At 42.7% G+C, this 20,844-nt stretch overlaps 2 protein-coding genes across 2 annotated transcripts in view; one reads left to right on the top strand and one right to left on the bottom strand.

Moving 5' to 3' along the window:
* The window catches only part of STOML3 (stomatin like 3), an 84,031-nt gene that overhangs the window by 31,898 nt on the left and 31,289 nt on the right, over positions 1 to 20,844 (bottom strand). The gene's annotated exons all lie outside the window — the stretch shown is intronic.
* Positions 131 to 13,342, top strand: LOC136616866 (protein spinster homolog 1-like). Its single transcript, XM_066594221.1, has 15 exons — positions 131 to 208; positions 5,564 to 5,734; positions 7,123 to 7,393; positions 7,991 to 8,056; positions 8,368 to 8,504; positions 9,212 to 9,360; positions 9,459 to 9,528; positions 9,761 to 9,906; positions 10,002 to 10,151; positions 10,394 to 10,583; positions 11,407 to 11,472; positions 11,667 to 11,765; positions 12,343 to 12,517; positions 12,829 to 12,987; positions 13,116 to 13,342. Exons 1-14 carry the CDS (start codon positions 131 to 133, stop codon positions 12,831 to 12,833), a joined length of 1,773 nt encoding a protein of 590 aa, XP_066450318.1. The 3' UTR covers positions 12,834 to 12,987; positions 13,116 to 13,342.

The raw sequence follows: 20,844 nt of genomic DNA, 5'->3' as shown, positions 1-20,844 counted from the left end.
AACTGCCTCTACAGTAATATTAATCCTCTTCTCTTGGTCCATTCTTTAGACTAGTTCCATCATCACGTCAGCTTCCTGCTCAGTGCTGCGCAGCAGACAAAATTATCATCTGCATCTCCGAGTCAATGACATGGTAGCCACCAGGTTAATATCAGATGACCTGCACTTCAGGAGGAAGGTTTCCAGCTCCATCCCAGTAATCAGCAATGTAAGTCACAGTATACTGCACTTTCCACAGTAATATATTTTCCTGAAACAAGTCAATTATCTGCTGTATGAAGAGGCATGTTCTCTATTCTCACCACTAAACTTTACTTTTATCGAACTTTCCACAGTTGGGTATACATCTGCTCCATCGAGGCAGATTCCAGGCTTGGTTTTCAGGAAACCAGGGAAGGCAGAAGTCGGGCGTCCCTGCAACGTAGCCTGTCCCTGCCTACTTGTCCTCCTGTGCTAAGCTCCAGGGCTGCAACTGGGCGACGGTCCCTACACTGGATAGGGAAAACGACGTAGAAGACCACAATCCCTGGAAACAGAGAACGAACAGACAGACAAAACAACCGGAGCGCAGCACCAAGGGGAAGCACAAACCAGTCCAGGAGCAAGCCAAGGGTCAAGCACTAAAAATCAGTCTGGAAAGCGCAGCACAGGCAAGGGAAGACGGAGTCAGGTCAGGGGAAAAGCCATGGTCAAATACCACTCTCAATCAGGAATTGCAGAGTAAATGCTGGTGAGTGACAGGAAACCTAATCAAACACTGGCAGTGTGAGGAAGCTACTGAGGGGTTTAAATGCTGTCAGAGCTCCCGCCCCAGAGGCTGCTTGGGGCGGAAGTGCCTGACTGCAGCAGAATACTCACAGAGTGCTGGGAGAACCGCCCACAGCACTGGCAGGACAGACTAAGCCCGAGAAAATGCATCCGGCTGCCATGGCAGCAGCCGCCGCGTCCCTAGCACCTCTGTGGCATATAGGAGCTGCGCAGCCAGGAGTGACAACCAGCGCCGGAGTTCCCCTGCGTCGCACACCAGCTGCAGGAGCGACAGTGCCAGCAGTGCGGGCACGACGACCCCGATAGCCACCAACCCTGACACTTGGTCTCTGTTCTCACCACTGAACGTAACTTCAACCGGACTTTCCTCAGTTGGATATATTCAGAGAGAAGAGAGTTATCCGCTGCATCAATAGACAGACTCAAGGCTTGGTCTCTGTTCAACACTGGATTTGACTTTCAGACAGACTTTCACTTTCCGCAGTTGTATATATTCATAAGAGAAGTGAGTAATCCGCTGCATCAATAGACAGATTCCAGGCTTGGTCTCTGTTCTTAACACTGGATTTGACTTTCAACCGGACTTTCACTTTCCGCAATTGAATATATTGCCGAAAGAAGTGAGCAATTTGCTGCATCAAAAGACAGATTCCAGGTTTGCTCTCTGTTCTTAACATTGGACACATTGGACACCCACAACCTAACAGAGGTCCACAGCCTTAAGGAGGGGCGGTCCATCAGCCATGGTTCCCAAGAGATTTCCTCCACTGGGGGTTTTCCTCTCCTGCGTGCTGAATTTTTTGACTCTTCGTGAGTCACAGGCCCATCGACATCATCGTCAGCCAGGGCCACATTTGAGACTATTGCCCTGACTTCTGAAGGCAATTTCTACATTTGATATCTTGAGTGAAATTAATAAAGAAGTCAGTATATATTAAGATTTTGTGTACATGAGCCTATTTATGCATCTTCATCATATTTCCTACTTATTAAGAGCCAAGGCAGTCAACTCAACACATAATCCACCAGGAGGACTTTTAAAAGTAAACTTATGAAACCAGAAGACTCCATGGAGCCTTTTGCAAAGTAAATGCAGAACATAAGCTTTGTTTCTTTATGTGCTGCTAATATTGTGTAGCTATTTTGTGCAGAATTATCTAAAGAAGTACATTTTTGGGTTAATTATATCCTGATTTATTACACCTGTACAGAGGCAAGCAAAGCCAGTCATTCTAAGCATACCAGCGTGTAGGTAGAGTGCCAGGGACAGTAAATGTCGAATTTTCTGAAAATATAAAATTTCGAAACGAGTACTCCATGTGTTGCTCGAGACAAGATTCTGAAGGAGGTTGAGCTTGGCCGGATGGCTGGCCATTTTCCAGAACCATCATATCTGAATTTACAGATGTTAATGCCCAGGGGGTTTGGTTGTTGCTTATTACTATGGGAAGAAATCCAGTTTGTTTGGTTCTTCAGTTCAGTGTGATCAGAGCACAGAGTCCACAGTTTTTGACTCATGCTAGTCAGCTTCCTCTTACATAGTTTTAATTTGGATTGGTTTTCAAATCTTGTTTAGAGGGAAAAAAATTGGGTCTTGATCCTAATGAATTTGGTATATATTAGTTTTGCATTGGTGCCATAATGGCCATAGTGGATGCCCTTGGTTAGGATGACCAAGGTATTAGACAATTGGGGAGATGGCATTCTCAGAGTTTTCGGTCCTACGCTAGCCTGGACCTTATTTTGTCTTCATTTTTCTTTGTAGTTTCAGATACTGTTGCATTGCAGTTTGTATAATTGGTCATTTGTACATTTTCTGGGCTGCAAGAAGAGCTGAAATCCGTTCCGTGGGTTTGAACTTGGGGCTTGTTTTGGTGGAGATCTATTGGAAGGGTGTACATGAACTTAAATAGTGTCAATTGTTATCTGAGGTTATTTCTGTTAGTGGGGCATTTCATTCCCCTTTCATGTTGGCGGTCATGATGTGGGTCGAATGGAGCTGGCCAAGTTATTAGCCTTGATCTTGGCTGATATCGAACACATAACAAGATTGTTCTCAGACTGTTAGTTTGATCTCAGACGGTAGCTGAGAAGCCATGAAGAGGGATGAGAAATTTGGCTGCCATTAAGAAAAGGTGGAGAATCCTTAATTTGCGGGTTTCAAGCTTTCTGAGATTGCTGGGAGGTATGGCTTTATACCATTGGATGTAGGAGGTGACAGTAGGGATCTTCTATTACCAGACAGAGTCCATTTGAATGTCATTGGACTTAGATTTTTTCCCTCATTTTCAGGATGGGGTGGAGAGGACAGCAGAGTTGTTGGTTTAGGATAGCCACCTCCATGGCAGTCTCTAAAATTTAGTCCCACTTTCATTTTTCACCATTTTGCTATGGCATCAGGTTACATTCAAATTGACTTCTCGTTCTGGTCCATCTCCTCTGACTTTTGTCAAACCCAGCATTCCCCCCAGAAATGGATAACCCAAGCTTTACCTGGTGGCAGTCTAATAACATAACTACCCTAAATGACTACCTGCTCCATGGTAGGCAAACCTCACTATCTGCTTTCAGAAATCATTTTCAACCTCCTCCAACAGAGTGGTGGAGAATAATTCTGGTATTCCACTTCTGGTCCTCCCTGGTTCCCGCAGAGTCTAAAGTGGAAATGAATCCACTACAGGCAAATATTGCCCAATTTACCCAAGCACATTGTTCCATCTCTATAATGCACTAAATAAACTGCAACAAGATAAATTGCCTTACATGACCCAATGGGAATCAGACTTAAATGCCTCCTTATCTATAGAATGATAGCGCCACTGCAGTGAGAGCCTAAGCAAGAACAGTTGGCAAGTTAGTCTTATTGAAACATCCTTAAAGATGCTACATAGAGCTTTTATGCCGAGGTCTCCAATCTGTGCTCTATATGTCACTGGTCTTGGATTGGGAGCACTCCGGAGGAGAAAAGTGGGTAGGGGTCTCTCCGCATACACTCTGGTAAGAGCACTTATTCAAGAAGGCTTAGCCAATAAAGTACCTCTGTGCGGTGATCCTAATGACAGACGGCCGCACAGGAAAACGCCTGTATTGTGAATGGGTATCTGTTTTGGTGGGTCCCTGTATACAGGATTATTTTGGGCTTGCTCTCAATCTGGGGGTATTTGTAAACTTACTCTCTCTCCCATGCATTTCACATGCGGTCTGGGCGTCTCTCCTTCTCCATATTAAACACAGGGAAACCAGAGGTGTCTCCCTGTGCCCCTTCAGTTTCTCCAATGGATCAGGGAAGAGGGAAGATCCTCAACTCCTGCAAAAGGAGCCGCTCCTTCTTCTCCATTTTCCACAGAAGGAAGCTAAAGGTGCTTCCCTGCATCACTGTGGGTCCGCCAACACTATGGGCAGATGGATGATCATCAACAACCTTTCCTGCTCTCAGACACATATTTATCAGCTCATTTGTACCACATGACACAGTAGAAAAGATACATTCAGCACACAGAGCTGACAGGCAATGATTTTATTACAGTTAACCCTTCAGACGCTGCGGCTGTGCAACACATACTGAAAATGACATGACAGCTTTGCACAGTGCATCCACATAAGACAATACATGTATGACATTTATGGAGGGGACCACGATAGTGTTCTGGGCCACTACAGTAATTCCCATCAGAGGGATGTCTAGATGTGGCTTTTTAGGGAGAACATTCACAATGTAATCTTGATGAAGACTTCCATTCTGGGTTGTCTCCGGTGACTTTTGCTTTATATCAAGTGCTGTAGAGCTTGAATGGTTACTGTTTGCAGTCGATGGGGAATCTACAAAGAGTAAGGAACTGGCAGCATTAAAGGTGTAGTTAGAAATAAAAAGGTTTCTTTATTGCTCCATTTTACAATAAAAGAGACAGGCAACGTTTCGACCTGAAGGACTTTCTCAAGTCTGGGTAATCTACAAGCCCATAAATATATTATTTATATTTCTCACAATAATTCATTGGAAGATCATTTCACTAAAACATTGTAAAGTTCAAAACTACAGCTTAGTAGGATTCATTTCCCACTTTAAATGGTAAACTTTGCTTTACTGTCCTTCCACCTGACCAATCGTAGCATCCTTTTACAGGAGCTAATATCACCGTTAGACGAGCTTCCGTTTTTGAGAATGCAGCTTGTTTAAATGGCTTTTACACAGATTAATGTTAGGGACACACAAGTCTTCATCCTCCATTTAGATGGATTTTTGTTTTTAATCGGGGGTGGCACGAGGGCACCTTGTATGACATCCTGTATCAGCCATTGCCACAAGTGTGACAGCCTAAATTAGGCAAATGACCCAGTAGTTACTGGAAACCAAAAAAAGCACCCCTGACTCGGACATGTAATACAAAAGTATAACAGACATCCTTGGCCAATAGGAGCCAATTAAACTATCCTAACAAAAACACTTATACACTGGCTATGCAGTCCATTACCCCAGGCAGCTTATCACTGCTGGACCCGAAGAGAGAGGTTGTTCTATCGGCGTCCAGCACCAAATGACACCGACCATGCGCTGACAGACAGATCAGGTGGTCCAGCGCTGACGACATGACGGCACAGCATCCCTGCCAGACCTGCATCTGCCTTTGAATCCTTCTGGCACCATGGAGTTCTGATTGGGGGAGAGGGGAAGCTTATTATACTGATAGGTTGGAGTACTGCTAGTGGAACCTGCACCTATCAGACATTTATCCTATAGAATTTTGCTATGTCATAAAGGTCTCAGATGGTAATTCCCTTTTAAGTTTTATTGCAGCCCTTGGAGTATGTGATCCAGCATGTGGCCCCCGGATCAAAAAGGATTGTTCCTCCCTGTTTTATGGACAGTAAAGTGACTCTTTTACATCAGCATATAGCAAAACACAAGGACAAGGTCACTCGTAGCTTTGTCAACCAGATAAGTATGAATAGTAGACTTGTATCTTATGTATTAGAAATCACAAAATAAAGAGAGTTTGTATATAGACTTGATGAGGCCTCAAGCTGAATTCACATGAACACACAAGTGTCACCCCATGCGACTCAGCTCTGTGAAAACCTATTCTATTAGGCAATGGGAAAGCTACTTTAGAATTATTACATGTATTTTAGGGTTAATGTCCCCCGACAATGAAATTTCATCATTGTACAGATGTAGCAAACTTGATTTTGACATTAAATGCACTAAATACACTTTCAGTAAACTGTAGCTTGACTTTTTTAATGGCTTTTGTTGTGGTAAGTGTTAATTTAAAAGTTGCTACGGCAGTGCAAAGTAGTCAATGCATTCATTGTCAAGTTAAAGTTCGCTATATCTGTATAGTAGTTGCACATATAACAGGGCTTGGAACTCTGCATGACAGAGTGATGATGTCACAATCAGCCTGGCAGGCCACTTCTAATAAAAAGGCAAGTTACACAAGCAAGCAATGACATCACAAATAAATTCCTTTATGACAGTGATGATGATGTCATAATGAGCGCCTGCCAATAAAAAGGGTGACGGCCTGACTGCAATCCATTTCTATTGTGAGCTGCCTTCACGAATTGTGTTGCAAAGCGTTTGATAGAAAATTTGAAGAGTGAGAAAAAAATAGTTTGAGAGAGAGAGAAGAACGCGGTAAGTCTCACCCTTATACCTCATTCACATGGATGTATGCAATTGTGGTCCGTGAAAAATGCACTATTTTCACTGCGCTTATATGTGTATTTTTGGTGTGTTTTTTGCACATCTGCATATTTTTTATGTTTGCAGTGCATCAAAAATCACTGTTTTTTGTGTGTTAAAAAAAACATAGCAAGAAGGCCCAAATAATTTCACTTTTATTTTCCACTGTCTCCTGGCAACATGCGCAAAAACCAGAGTGAATAAGCAATTAACATCTATTTTCTCAGCATTTTTTTACATTCCTGTAGGCTTTCATGGGTAATTTTGGTCTGTGATGTGGACCCATATATGTAATGCTGCAGGGTTTTTTTGTGCCCGATTGACCCAATTGAATTCAGTGGGTCCGTATTCGGTCAGGTGTATTTCCTGCCAGTTTTCGGACTGTATATTTTACTGTGTGAATGGGCCCTTACTCCATTGACACATCACAGTGATCACTACCCAGTCTGGAGGTTGCTGGAGCTGCAGTAATTGGGAGTTTCAGTGTATTAGCTGGTGTAGGGGTGCTGCAACCTGTAGTCCTCCAATAGCTGTGTATAACATTGTTTTCTAACAGCAGTGTCATCTGATTTTGTGACAGTCCGAGCGCGCGTGATTATGTGCCGGACTATTAGAATTTTTGCACTGTATGAAATGAGCTATAATGACAGTAATTACTTATTTTACAGTTTCCCATCTTGGCGTCTTTCTCCAATTGCATACCATCAACCTCATTAATAATGGATGAGGAAAAAGGAGTAGACTCGCATCCACATATAATGGATGAAGATAAGCCAGTGCCTACATATCAACATGGACTGGATGAAGAAATGGGTGAGAGCGCAGAAACGCAGGAGAACCGTGCTGCCACCGGACTCTCCTATATACGCTGCGTCATTACTCTAGCGATCCTTACTTACACGAGTCTAGTCATCTACATGAATCGCTACATTACTGCAGGTAAGTGGAGGGGAAGTAAAGAGGTTATTTCTGGTGGGAAGGTTTATAAGTAGAGATGAGCGAGCATACTCGCTAAGGGCAATTGCTCGATCGAGCTTTGCCCTTAGCGAGTACCTGCCCGCTCGGGAGCAAAGATTCGGCTGCCGGGAGAGAGCGGGGAGGAGCGGAGGGGAGATCTCTCTCTCCCCCCCACTCCCCCCTGCTCATGGCCACAACTCACCTGTCACCCGCGCCGGCAGCCAAACCTTTTCTTCCGAGCGGGGAGATACTCGCTAAGGACAATGATCGATCGAGCAATTGTCCTTAGCGAGTATGCTCGCTCATCTCTATTTATAAGGCCCAAAGCTATGAGGTGTCTGTAAAAGTACAAATAATATCTGACTCTCTTCACACCAAATGGAAAACCTTATCAAATGGAAACCATCAGCATTCCTGTCGCTTTCTACATTAGTTAATACTCACAAAATGTTCATAGATCGACTTCTCCATTTATTTGACATTTTCTATGGATTTGTACTAAATAAATTCCCCCAAGTTGCTGCGAGCAGCTATCCCCACAGTCCTCCCGTAACAAGTTATGATCTTTTTTTCTGACAGGGGTGCTGCCAAACCTGCAAAGTGCCTACAACATGAGCGACAGTGCAAGCGGCTTGCTAAGCACAGGTACATTTCTACATAAAATCTTATTTTGTAACTTACATAAAATATGTGATTGTAATGACTAAACCAATATTCCAAAAAACTGGAGAGTGATGATGTCACAGAGGCACACAGATGTGACATCATCACGGGCTAGTCTAACTGGATCCATATTGGTATAGTCCACATAATGGCCTCCTGCAAATGTTTACTGTAAACAAAATGTAAAAAGTGATGTGGATGGGAGGGGGTTAAACTGCTGGAGGTAAAACAACTATATCACCTCCAGCCGTAATTTCTTACATTGTCACTTCTTGTCTTCCCCTCCCTTTTAGCATTCATCTGCAGCTATATGCTGTTAGCTCCAGTCTATGGGTACTTGGGCGACCGCTACAATAGGAAATACATCATGTGCGCAGCAATCGCCATCTGGTCAAGTGTTAACTTGTGCTTGTCATTCATCCCTAATAAGGTAACGAGACGTTCATTGGAAACCGTATTGCTAGAAACAAACACACTTAGTGACGACTCTTCTTCAGATAGAAGCACACACAGTACATATAAAGCTTCCACTTTGGCCGTCATTATGGTTCCTACAAGTGTGGACACATGGCTATCTTAGATGACCGAAAGGCAAATTTTCCTTGGACTACTTGCGCTTGAAAAAAACACCCATGTTGTGTCCACAAAAAAATGCGCAGCTGCATTTGTCCCCCGTATTCGGTCCATGTGGCAGTTTTTGCTCAATGCATACCTTACATAGTAACATAGTATGCTAGTCTGAATGAGGACAATGTCCATCTAGTTCAGCCTGTTTCTGCCCCCCATCCCCACCCTTGTTGATCAAGAGGAAGGCAAAAAAAAACACAACAAGGCAGAAGCCAATTTAGCTCCTTTGGAGGAAACAATTCCTTCCTGACTCCATAATGGCAGTCAGAATAAACGTTTGAGTTCCACCCAACTCCAAGACCCGGATCAACAACCCTGCTGGTCACCTAGTGTCTATATCCTGTAATATTATAGCGCTCTAGACACGCAGCTAGTCGTCTCTTAAACTCCTCTACTGCTTCTGCCATCACCACCTTGTGTTACCATCTCTCTGTATAACCAGGTCGACTTATCAGGTGAAAGAACTTCACTAAAGACCGACTGAACATTTGTGCTTTTCTATCTTCACAGTATTTCCTGCTCCTGGCAATGAGAGGATTGGTTGGGGCCATAGAGTCAAGTTTCACCACCATCGGCCCCTCCATCATTGCGGATCTCTTTGTGGCAGACAAACGCAGCCGAATGTTGTCTATCTTTTACCTAACAATACCTGCTGGCAGGTGAGTATCCATATATACTATTGTGTTGCACATTTATATTGCTCATTGATTTTTCTGATATATATTGGAAAGTCTAAGCACTTCATTTCTATTTACAGTGGCTTGGGATACATCGTTGGAGACAAAGTAACAAGCGCTGCAGGTGGTAACTTTCGCTGGGCCCTCCGGGTAAGTAATAGATCAGAATCTATGATATTGTCCCTTATATACCCTAGAGAAATGTGGAAGTTGTAGTTAAGCTTCGCCTTTTGCGATACACTACAGATTATAATTGTAATTCCTGTATAGTCTTAATAGAACCACTTCCACTTCTAAGTTTATGGCCAAATTAAAGCCATATGTGTAATTTTTGTTGATCCCTTTATCTATGTAAATTACATTGTCTGCTTCTTCCATGCAGATCACCCCTGGTCTGGGCCTCATAGCCGTCCTCCTCATGGTATTATTCACCAAGGAACCATCAAGAGGAGCCATAGATGCGAAAAAGAAGAACACATCACCAAGCTGCCATTATTGGGTTTCGGACATGAAGAAACTATTCAAAAAGTATGTATTTTCTGTATCCAGATTTTGATCAGTGATCGACTGTATGTCTTTTTGTCATTTTTGATAACCATGTGCTTCTTTTTAACTCTCTGCAGCCAAAGTTTCATATTTTCCAGTCTGGGTAACTCAGCTGGATCATTCATAGCTGGCGCCTTAGGCCTCTGGGCTCCCACCTTCTTGGCGCGTGCGCGAACCTTGCAGGCAAAGGAATCTTGTCAGACTGCAGTGTGCAGCTATGACAGCACGTAAGTATTTATTCACATTGTGTGATCCAGATTGCAGAATTGCTTCTCTTAAAATTTGGATCTTATAGTGGGATCTAGCGACAGGGCTCTGTTCCGATTTGAATTGAAGGTGCAAAATCAGTCACCTTTGCAATGCTGTTCTTACCATCAAATGGCAGATAACATAAAACAAATCGTACTTTAACCCTTATTTATATATAATTTCTCTTCTTTACTAACCTCCATAACATTTTCCTTTGCAGTACAATCTTCGGCGCACTTACAGTTGTCTCCGGCGTCCTTGGAGTTGTAGCAGGGGCGGAGATAAGCAAAAAGTACCAAAAAGGCAACCCACGTGCAGACCCATTGGTTTGTGCGTGTGGCATGCTATGCTCCGCCCCCTTCCTGTTTTTGGCTCTGATTCTTGCGGACATCAGTCTTGTGGCCACCTATGTAAGTACTTAATGTGTAGACTGTTGTTATCTATTTACTGGATCTGGGATTAAAGGAGGGATGTTCTAAAAGAGACTTAGTACATGGTGGGGGATATCTTTAGATGTTCACATGTAAATTGTAGTTGATGAATGGATTAAACATGATTAATATTACTAGTCTTGTGCTTAGTACATTGTGCGTAGGCTTAAGATAGGTTTAGTCTTGTTCTCAGTACAATGTGTATAGGCTTACAATGGCTTTAGTCTTATAACAAGGTCCAGCACTTACCCAGAGGCTTAGGATGGGTTTAAAGCCCATTTGCATGCAAAGATAATCTTTCACACAATTGAATGTTTTAGCGATTATTTTGCACTAATGTCTAGTAGCACTTTATCTGCTTCATTTGCATGTAAAAGGGTCTTTGGGAGTTGTTTGCAGAGTCCAGCATGCAGACTGGCCTCTGCACGCAGCTGCTTTGTTCTCACACGGGCTGTTGAAGAATACAATGTAATCTTCGGCACCCGCTGAGAACACAACATGCGGTCTCTTTTATCTCACTTTGGCTGACCGATGGATTTTAAGCTCACCTTAAAATCATCGTTCAGCTGAAAAGTGCAAGATGGTAGCATTTACATGTAACAATTTTAACTTATATGCCATCTTTTGAAAGACTTTTGCTGCGTGTAAATGGGCCTTGTGTCTGGTTCGCAGTACACTAAGTATATACTTATGGAAGTTTCAGTCTTGTGTTCCGTACACTGTGTATAGGCTTATGATGGGCTGAGTCTTCTTCTCACAATATCCAGCACTTATACTATTCTTCCATGTTTCTTCTCTGCAGGCCTTTATATTCATCGGAAGTGCATTAATCAGCTTGAGATGGGCCGTTCTGACCAACATCCTCCTGGTAGGTTATAAAAACTGTTGAACTGATGTTTTAGTCAGATTTTTGTTTGTCCTGGTGCTACCCATTAGATGCCAACTGCAGTGTTGACTTGCTTCTAGTATTTTGTCATTTTCATATGCCGTCACTTTGACGGCTCTTGTTTTGTTTAGTTCAATTACTTCCTTTTGCCTACTTAGACTATTCTTTTGTTTCAGTATATTGTACCACCCAAAAGACGATCTACAGCACAGGCCATGCAGATTACACTATCGCACCTGCTGGGTGATGCTGGCAGTCCATATATCATCGGAGCGGTAAGTAGTTATTGCATATGTTTCCTCAGTGGTACATAAATACACCACTTTTACCACTAGAATGGAACTTAAAAGAAACCCCATGCAAAGCTTTATATTGTGTCACATAAAGCACTTACACAGTACACGGATAACACTGAAAAGTATACACATATGATATCAATAGAGCTCATATACAGAACCTGTACAGAATGTATACAGAACTTATATGTCCAGGTTATGAATAGCATGTATGTGTATAACAGCCGATCGCCAAAGACCAAAAGTCCTGGAGCAATGTAATAATCTAGATTATCTGCTGAGGTTGGCTATCACAGTGAATTATGTCTCCAAGCTTTGGCCAACGTGTAACATGGGGGCTGAGAGAGTTAGAACCACTGCTGCTCCCAGATTGCAGTATGGAAGCTCCTCCGCTAAATACATTGCTGCGCTTCTGCTGCCACAACCCTTCTAGTCGCCACATTTCCTAACAAGCATAGATCGGCTGCTGTGAGGAACAATATGTATTCTTATTCGTGTTTTTGAACTTTACTAACCATACATATATCACTAACCAACTATCTCTTCTTATCCTCAGATATCTGAGCTCATCCAAAGAGGAAGGCCGGAATCTACCCTGCAAATATTCCGCAGCCTGGAGTACGCCCTCATGACTTGCGCGTTTGTCGTAGTCGTCGGAGGAGCTTCCTTCTTGGCAACTGCCATATTTATTGAGAAAGATCGCAAGAAGGCAGAAATAGAGGAATCTGAAGGTACATACAGAAATATGTTCATTGTCCTCTTACGTCTCCTGCAGAATTAAATGACGATCCGCTTACTTTGGCTCTATTGTCACAAATGTAAAATGTAGCATTTTTATAATTAGTCTACTCAATCTGTTGTTTCCTAAAAATTGTCAAGCAACATTAGCGGCTGTTAAGGGGTGCTATCATGATATACATATTTATTCTAAGTATGACTCATGTCAATTTCTGGAACAGTGACTATCTTACTGGGTGGGGGGTGTGAATAACAAACTGCCTCTACAGTAATATTAATCCTCTTCTCTTGGTCCATTCTTTAGACTAGTTCCATCATCACGTCAGCTTCCTGCTCAGTGCTGCGCAGCAGACAAAATTATCATCTGCATCTCCGAGTCACTGACATGGCAGCCACCAGATTAATATCAGATGACCTGCACTTCAGGAGGAAGGTTTCCAGCTCCATCCCAGTTATCAGCAATGTAAGTCACAGTATACTGCACTTTCCACAGTAATATAATTTTCCTAAAACAAGTCAATTATCTGCTGTATGAAGAGGCATGTTCTCTATTCTCACCACTAAACTTTACTTGTATCGAACTTTCCACAGTTGCTGCAATCTGCTGCATCAAGAGACAGATTCCAGGTTTGGTCTGTGTTCTTAACATTGGACACCCACAACCTAACAGAGGTCCACAGCCTTAAGGAACGGCGGTCCATCAGCCATGGTTCCTAAAAGATTTCCTCTACTGGGGATTTTCCTCTCCTGCGTGCTGAATTTTTTGACTCTTCGTGAGTCACAGGCCCATCGACATCATCGTCAGCCAGGGCCACATTTAAGACTATTGCCCTGACTTTTGAAGGCAATTTCTACATTTGATATCTTGAGTGAAATTAATAAAGAAGTCAGTATATATTAAGATTTTGTGTACATGAGCCTATTTATGCATCTTCATCATATTTACTACTTATTAAGAGCCAAGGCAGTCAACTCAACACATAATCCTTTTAAAAGTAAACTTCTGAAACCAGATGACTCCATGGAGCCTTTTGCAAAGTAAATGCAGAACATAAGCTTTGTTTCTTTATGTGCTGCTAATATTGTGTAGCTATTTTGTGCAGAACGTTTGTGAATGGGTTAATTATATCCTGATTTATTACACCTGTACACAGGCAAGCAAAGCCAGTCATTCTAAGCATACTAGTGTTATTTTCTAGATTATAGTGTGCTATTCAATAGTTCCTCTTTAACCCCTTAGTGACGAAGCCTGTTTGCGCCTTAGTGACGGAGGCAAATTTTGGAAATCTGACATGCGTCATTCAACATTGCATAACTCCGTAAAGATTTTGCATATCCAAGTGATTCTGACATTGTATTTTCACCACATGTTGTACTTCATTTTGGTTGTAAAAATAAACCAATATAATTTGTGTGTATTTATTAAAAGTACCAATACTGAAAAATTTTTGAAAAAATTGTCATTTTTTCACATTTTCAACTGTAGTATCTCAAATATGTCCAAACACACTGTACAAATTTTTGATAGGATATATATTTCCATCTGTTTACTTTATTCTGAATGCACGTTTGAAAAACTTTAGTGTTTTTTTAACCATTTAGATGACGTACAAATTTAACATTACTTTTCAGCATTTTGAGGAACACTTTGTTTTCCTGCACCAAGCCAAGTTTGCAAAGTCTCATGAGTGTCAGAATAATAGTTTTTTTGTACAGCACACAAAGTGTTGCACCCCAAAATGGATACCCCTGTTTGTCCCGTGTTCAGAGACATACCCATTGTGGCCCTAATCTTATGTCTGGATGCACAATGGGGCCCAAAATAAAAGGAGTAGTCGGTGGCTTTCAGAACAGAAATTTAGCATGAAGGTGATTTAGGGCCCATTGCCCACTTGTAGAGCCCTTGAGCGGCCAAAATGAAAGAGAACCCCAACAAATGTTCCCATTTTGAAAACTAGACCCCCTAACGAATTTATCTAGGGGTGTACTGTAAATTTTTACTATACAATTTTTGAATAAATCTAAGCAAAGCGGTAGGAGAAAATTACAATTTTCATTTTTTGGCAGTTGTATCAATTTAAAAACTGTTTTTTTTTGTACAGCACACAAACGAATGAAGACTTTCACCCCAAAATGGATACCCCTGTTTGTCCTGTGTTCAGAAGCATACCCCTTGTGGCCCTAATCTACTTAAAGGACACATGGCTAGGCCTATAATGGAAGGAGCACCCGTTGGATTTCAGGGTACAACAGAATAAATTCCAGGCCCCATTGCCCACTTGTAGAGCCATTGAGCATCCAAAACGATAAAGAACCCCACAAATGACCCCATTTTGAAAACTAGACCCCTTAATGAATTCATCTAGGGGTGTACTGCGTATTTTGACCCCACAGTATTTGAATGAATCTAAGCAAAGCAGAAGAAAAAATTACGATTTTCATTTTTGTGTCAATTTAAAAACTGGGTTTTTTTTGTACAGTGTACATAGGAATGAAGACCTTCACCCCAAAATGGATACCCCTGTTTGTCCTGTGTTCAAAAAGATACCCCTTGTGGCCCTAATCTACTTAAAGAACACATGGCTAGGTCTATAATGAAAGGAGCACCCGTTGGATTTCAGGGTACAACAGAATAAATTCCAGGCCCTATTGCCCACTTGTAGAGCCATTGAGCGTTCAAAACGATAAAGAGCCCCCACAAATGACCCCATTTTGAAAACTAGACCCCTTAACGAATTCATCTAGGGGTATACTGCGTAATTTGACTCCACAGTATTTGAATGAATGTAAGCAAAGCAGAAGGACAAAATTACGATTTTCATTTTTTTGGCAATTTTGGCAATTTAAAAACAGGGTTTGTTTTGTACAGCATACATAAGAATGAAGACATTCACCCCAAAATGGATACCCGCATTTGTCCCGTGTTCAAAAACATTTCCGTTGTGACCCTAATCTACTTACAGGAAACATGGCAAGGCATGGAATCTTGGAATCAGATTAACAAATAATATAGATTCCATCTATAAGTGGAACTACAAACCCCTTTTCCAAAAGCTTAAGCAAGACCTACTAAAGTGGGAATTCCCCTACCTTTCCTGGATAGGTTAGATTCACAGTATCAAAATGGTGCTCTTACCAAGAATATTATACCTATTTAGAACACTTCCGATCCCAGTACCACATCAGGCCATACAAGCTCTACAAAAAAGAATTATGTTCTTTATGTGGTCCCATAAATGTCCTAGGATACCAAAAAAAACATTATGTTTATCCACAAGAAATTAGGCGGCCTATTGGTGCCTAAAATCCTCAAATATTAAAAGGCAGCCCGTTTAGCCCAAATTCCATTGATTTATGTAGGAACTAACCCCCCTTATGGGTCTCCATAGAAAACATGCAATTACGACCCCATAATCGGCCAACCCTGCACTGGACTGGGTCCACCCTCCCAACTAGTCTCTAAAATTTAGCCCCACTTTCATTTTTCCCCATTTTGCTATGGCATCAAGTTAGATTTAAATTGACTTCTCGTTCTGGTCCATCTCCTCTGACTTTTGTCAAACCCAGCATTCCCCCCAGGAATGGATAACTCAAGCTTTACCTGGTGGCAGTCTAATAACATAACTACCCTAAATGACTTCCTGCTCCATGGTAGGCTAACTTCACTATCTGCTTTTAGAAACCATTTCCAACCTCCTCCAACAGAGTGGTGGAGAATAATTCTAGTATTCCACTTCTGGTTCTCCCTGGTTTCCACAGAGTCTAAAGTGGAAATAAATCCGCTAGAGGCATTCTGCAAATATTGCCCCATCTACGCAGGCACTTTGTCGCATCTCTATAATACACTAAATGAACTGCAACAAGATAAGTTGCTTTACATGACCCAATGGGAATCAGACTTAAATACCTCCTTATCTATAGAAAGATGGCGCCACTGCAGTGAGAGCTTAGGCAAGAACAGTTGGCAAGTTAGTCTTACTGAACCCCTTAATGACGCTGCCCCTTTTTCTTTTTCCAGTTTCGTTTTTTCCTCCCCCCTTCAAAAAATTTATAACTCCTTTATTTATCCATCGAGGTCGCTGTATGAGGGCTTGTTTTTTGTGGGACGAGTTGTATTTTTCAATGGTACTATTTAAAGTACCATATAATGTACTGAAAAACTTTTTAAAAATTCTAAGTGGAGTAAAATGAAAAAAAAAACAACATTTCGCCATCTTTTAGTGCATCTTGTTTCTACGGCACACAAACGGCAACAAAAGCGACATGACAGCTTTATGCTATGGGTCGGTACGATTACTACGATACCAAACTTGTATAGGTTTTTTTTTACTATACTACTCTTTTTTTTTTTCAAAGACATTTAATTTTTTTCAATTATTTTCTGTGGTCATTTTGTGCGCGCAATAACTTTTTTATTTTTCCGTCGACGTAGTTGAGCAAGGGCTCATTTTTTGCGGGATGTCCTGTAGTTTCCGATAGTATCAATTTGGAGTACATACGACTTTTGATCGCTTTTTATTGCATTTTTTCTGGGAGACAGGGTAACTAAAAAAGTGCATTTCTGGCGTCCTTAATTTTTTTTTTGGACGACGTTCACCGTGCGGGAAAAATAATGTGCTACTTTGATAGATCGGACTTTTACGGACACGGCCATACCAAATACATATTTTTATTTTATAATTTAGATTTTTTAATAATAGCTATGGCAAAAGGGGGGTGATTTAAACTTATAACTTTTTTTTTTTTACAATTAAAAAAACTTTTTGTTTTTTTAACTTTACTTTTAAGTCCCACTGGGGAACTTTAACATGCGATGCTTTGATCGCTCCTGCAGTATGACGTAGCATTACGTCATACTGCAATTTAACAGGCACGGGGATGGCTTGATAGGCGGTCTGGTAAGGCAGCCCTGGGGCCTTTCATTAGGCCTCCGGCTGCCATGGGGGGGCCGTGCGGGACCCCTGAACGTTGTTCGGAGGATTTAAATGCCGCTGTCAGAACTGACAGCGGCATTTATATGGTTAGTAGCCGCGATCGGCCGATAGCAGCTATTGCCCGCGGGTGTCAGCAACCTCTCTTCATACATACCCCGCCGCTCCATGACGTACCGGTACGTCATGAAGCGGGAAGGGGTTAAAGGTGCTACTTAGAGCTTATATGCCGAGGTCTCCAATCTGTGCTTTAGTGAATGTGACAACATTCGATCTCATCTACACGTCTGGTGGACATGCCCCATAGTGCAGGCCTTCTGGAAAAAGGTTGTCCATCTTATTTCCTAACAGGAACCTTTCTTAGATTGGATCAGTACACACTACTATTAGGCAACAAACCGAAACAGATACATAATGCCCCCTTTAAGCTTATTCAGTTTATAACTGTGACAGCTCGTACCCACATTGCACAACAACAGCGAAAATCACATTTACCTTTCAATCCCCCCATTACCCAAATTAACAGGACATTTCTGAACGAGAAGTTGATTGCCATTTGCCAGGACAAGATAGCACAATTTGAGCACTGTGGATCACCTTTGTCAATATCCCTAACCTACAATATTACCTTCAACAGAGAACAGCAGGTGGTCTGTTCTATAAATACATGTCCATTGTTCTGCCAAGGGCTGCCGGCTGCATACAATGTTATCAACGCTGCCCGTGGAGAACTCAGTATGCGGGCCCTGCTATCAGGGACCATGGATTTCATGCTGACCTGAAGTCAGTGATGAATGAACAGTGCATGGTAAGTGCACGATTGGTGCACATTTACATGCAACGGCTATCGCTCAAAAGCCATCGTTTGGACAAATTTTGAGCGATAATAAATGCATGTAATTGTGCCTTCGCTACTTTACTAGGCATTTGAACCTAATACAGGACCACAAAGAGAGAGATAAATGACCAGTTAAGTTCAGAAAAGAAAAGGAAATAATGCTATCACCCCGACTAGATGTAACACAACAACTAAGTGCTTTTATTGCATTGTACTGTTAAGCCCTGTCCTCCCACCTTCGCCCATTCTGTAGTTGTATATTTATACAAGCTTATAATTGTTTCTTGGAACTAACCAATTATAGCCATGCCAAGAATTCATGTCTTATGATAAATTCTTCTCGCCCTGCGTGGGGTCTACGTGGCAGGAATGTTGCCAACAGTTTAAAATTTACTTTCCATAAATTTTTTATGATACATAAAATAAAACCATTAAATTATATGGCGAGTAGACTGTAAAGCTTGATGCAGTGAAAAAATCCAAAGCCTTACAGCGTTTGTGCCGTTTGGTTCGGAGTTCTACCAGTATTGCTGTATTCCTGATTTTCCCGCCATTACATGTGATGGCATACCACTAGACTATGCCATCATTTCCTGATTGGTGAAGTATTGACTGCCAGCACTCTTCAAACTCACAGAATAAAAGGGGCTACAGTGCTAGATAGATGAAGTAGTTCATTTAGAGGTTGCTCCACACAGTAGCGCTACTGTTCACCCGCTGTGCAGGGATTTGCCCCGTTGCCTCACTCACTTGAATTGAGCCATTCCCTACACAGCGAGTGGATGGGACACTGTGCAGATATACTGCCAGAGGGGATCCTTTGTTTTTGGTGGGAGGCCCAGAAATTGTACTACCAACAGTCACAAAGTAATCACATAGCCTAGATATATGTCATTACATTAACAGCTATATATGTCCTAACTATACATATCCCGTGCAGTTAGGATGTCTATAGCTGTCCACAGCATATGCTGTATATGGAACAGGGTCAAGAGCCAAACCCACTTCATACATGACAGCTGTCATCTGTCAGGAACAGCCATAATCAGATAAAACTCTGCTGCAGCTGTTAGCCCTTTAAATGCCCCACCCCACCTGATAAGGTCACTGGGCTGCCGTTTGAATTTCATGGCAACCTGGGGCCTTTTGAAAGCCCCAAGGGCTGTCACGATCATTTGCCTATTATGAATAGTAGCAAGGTATTAGTGTTTCTTGACGCCACTGGAAGCTAGGGGTTTGACAGGAGAAATGCCCCTGTCACACCCCCAGCTCCCAATTGGCAGAATACCTGAACGTCCTAGAAGCTGCTGCAGTGGATGAAGGGAAGAAGTGGGCTGCGCATGTCAGTGAGCCGCGGACCCTGTCTGTTCCCCGCGGCTCTGCTGCAGCCCTGTTATCTATAACCACCTTCAGTGGATGATGGCCTGAAGCGGAAGGGCAGAAGCAAAGTGGCATGTGAGTGAGGCGCGAGTCTTCTGCGCCGCACTGCCATCCCTATTGTGCCCCTGCTGTGTGCCGCCGCCTGTCAGTGTCGCTATGCCCCCCACGGTGTTGCCTCCCTGTTGGCACCCGCTAGCTAACAGTCACATCGGGAGGAGGTTGGACAGCTTGTGGTCTGCCGCCAGGAGGGAGCACAGCTCCCTGTGTGTTACCCGGCGGTGTGCTCCTGCGTCTACACAGCACAGTGTCCCGGGCCGCTGTGGCATCCATCATGTCCTCCTGCACTCTGCCGGCGGAGCCTCTCACTGTTTCTCTGGGCCCGATGCTGTTGCCTCCCTGCTGCCGGCCGGTAGCTTACACTCACATCGGGAGCTGGGTGGCATGCTTGTGTTCTTCCGCCGGGAGGGGCTGCGTGTGAGCAGCCTGGCCCGCAGTATTCATTTGTATTCCTTCATTAGTGGCCTGCCAGAACCTGGCTACTAACAAGCTGTGCAGCCAATCAGCTTCAGGGGACGTCACCCCCTATCACTCTTGACTCCACCAGCACTTGCTGGTGGCGTCAAGATACACTAATACCTAGTGGCACTTCTTTAGGCCTCATGTCCATGGACAGGTTAAAATCTGCTTGCAAGAACCCTCAGTAGAATCAGAGCCTGCCCGTTGCAGAGGACACTGTGGGCTGTCTACTTGCCCATCTGGGTCTTTATTTTCTCCTCTGTGGATGTGTGCGGGCGTGACAGCCGGCAAGCTGCCGCACATGCGCAGGGGAGATTGTTTTTCAAAATCTCCTGCTTTTCCCGCTGGATCCGCGGCACGTCCACAGTGTCAGCTGTGGGTATACCGTGAATCGGAGGTCCTGCATTGACTTCAATGGAAGCCATCCGTGCAGGATTCACAGCAAAACGGAGCATGCTGTGATTTGTTTTCCGGACCAGATTCTGGCATTCAAACCCACTCGTGGACATTGGGCCTTAATAGGCAGCCTGTTAAAATACAGCATAATGCAATACCCTAGTATTGCATTATACTGTATAGGCAATCAAACAATAGCCTATACAGTATAATGCAATACTACGGTATTAATAAAAAACTTTAAAAAGTGAAAATAAAT

Source organism: Eleutherodactylus coqui, chromosome 1 (genome assembly GCF_035609145.1).
Source record: "Eleutherodactylus coqui strain aEleCoq1 chromosome 1, aEleCoq1.hap1, whole genome shotgun sequence".
Taxonomy (NCBI): Eukaryota; Metazoa; Chordata; class Amphibia; order Anura; family Eleutherodactylidae; genus Eleutherodactylus; species Eleutherodactylus coqui.
This window is presented reverse-complemented; position numbering and strand designations above follow the sequence as displayed.

Bases quoted from the DNA above. Each gene is read 5' to 3' on its own strand.
- LOC136616866 (XM_066594221.1), top strand. From the start codon at position 131: ATGGTAGCCACCAGGTTAATATCAGATGACCTGCACTTCAGGAGGAAG. The intron at 8,505-9,211 runs GTAACGAGACGT...CTATCTTCACAG, and splicing joins TGTCATTCATCCCTAATAAG to TATTTCCTGCTCCTGGCAAT. The intron at 11,473-11,666 runs GTAGGTTATAAA...CTTTTGTTTCAG, and splicing joins TTCTGACCAACATCCTCCTG to TATATTGTACCACCCAAAAG.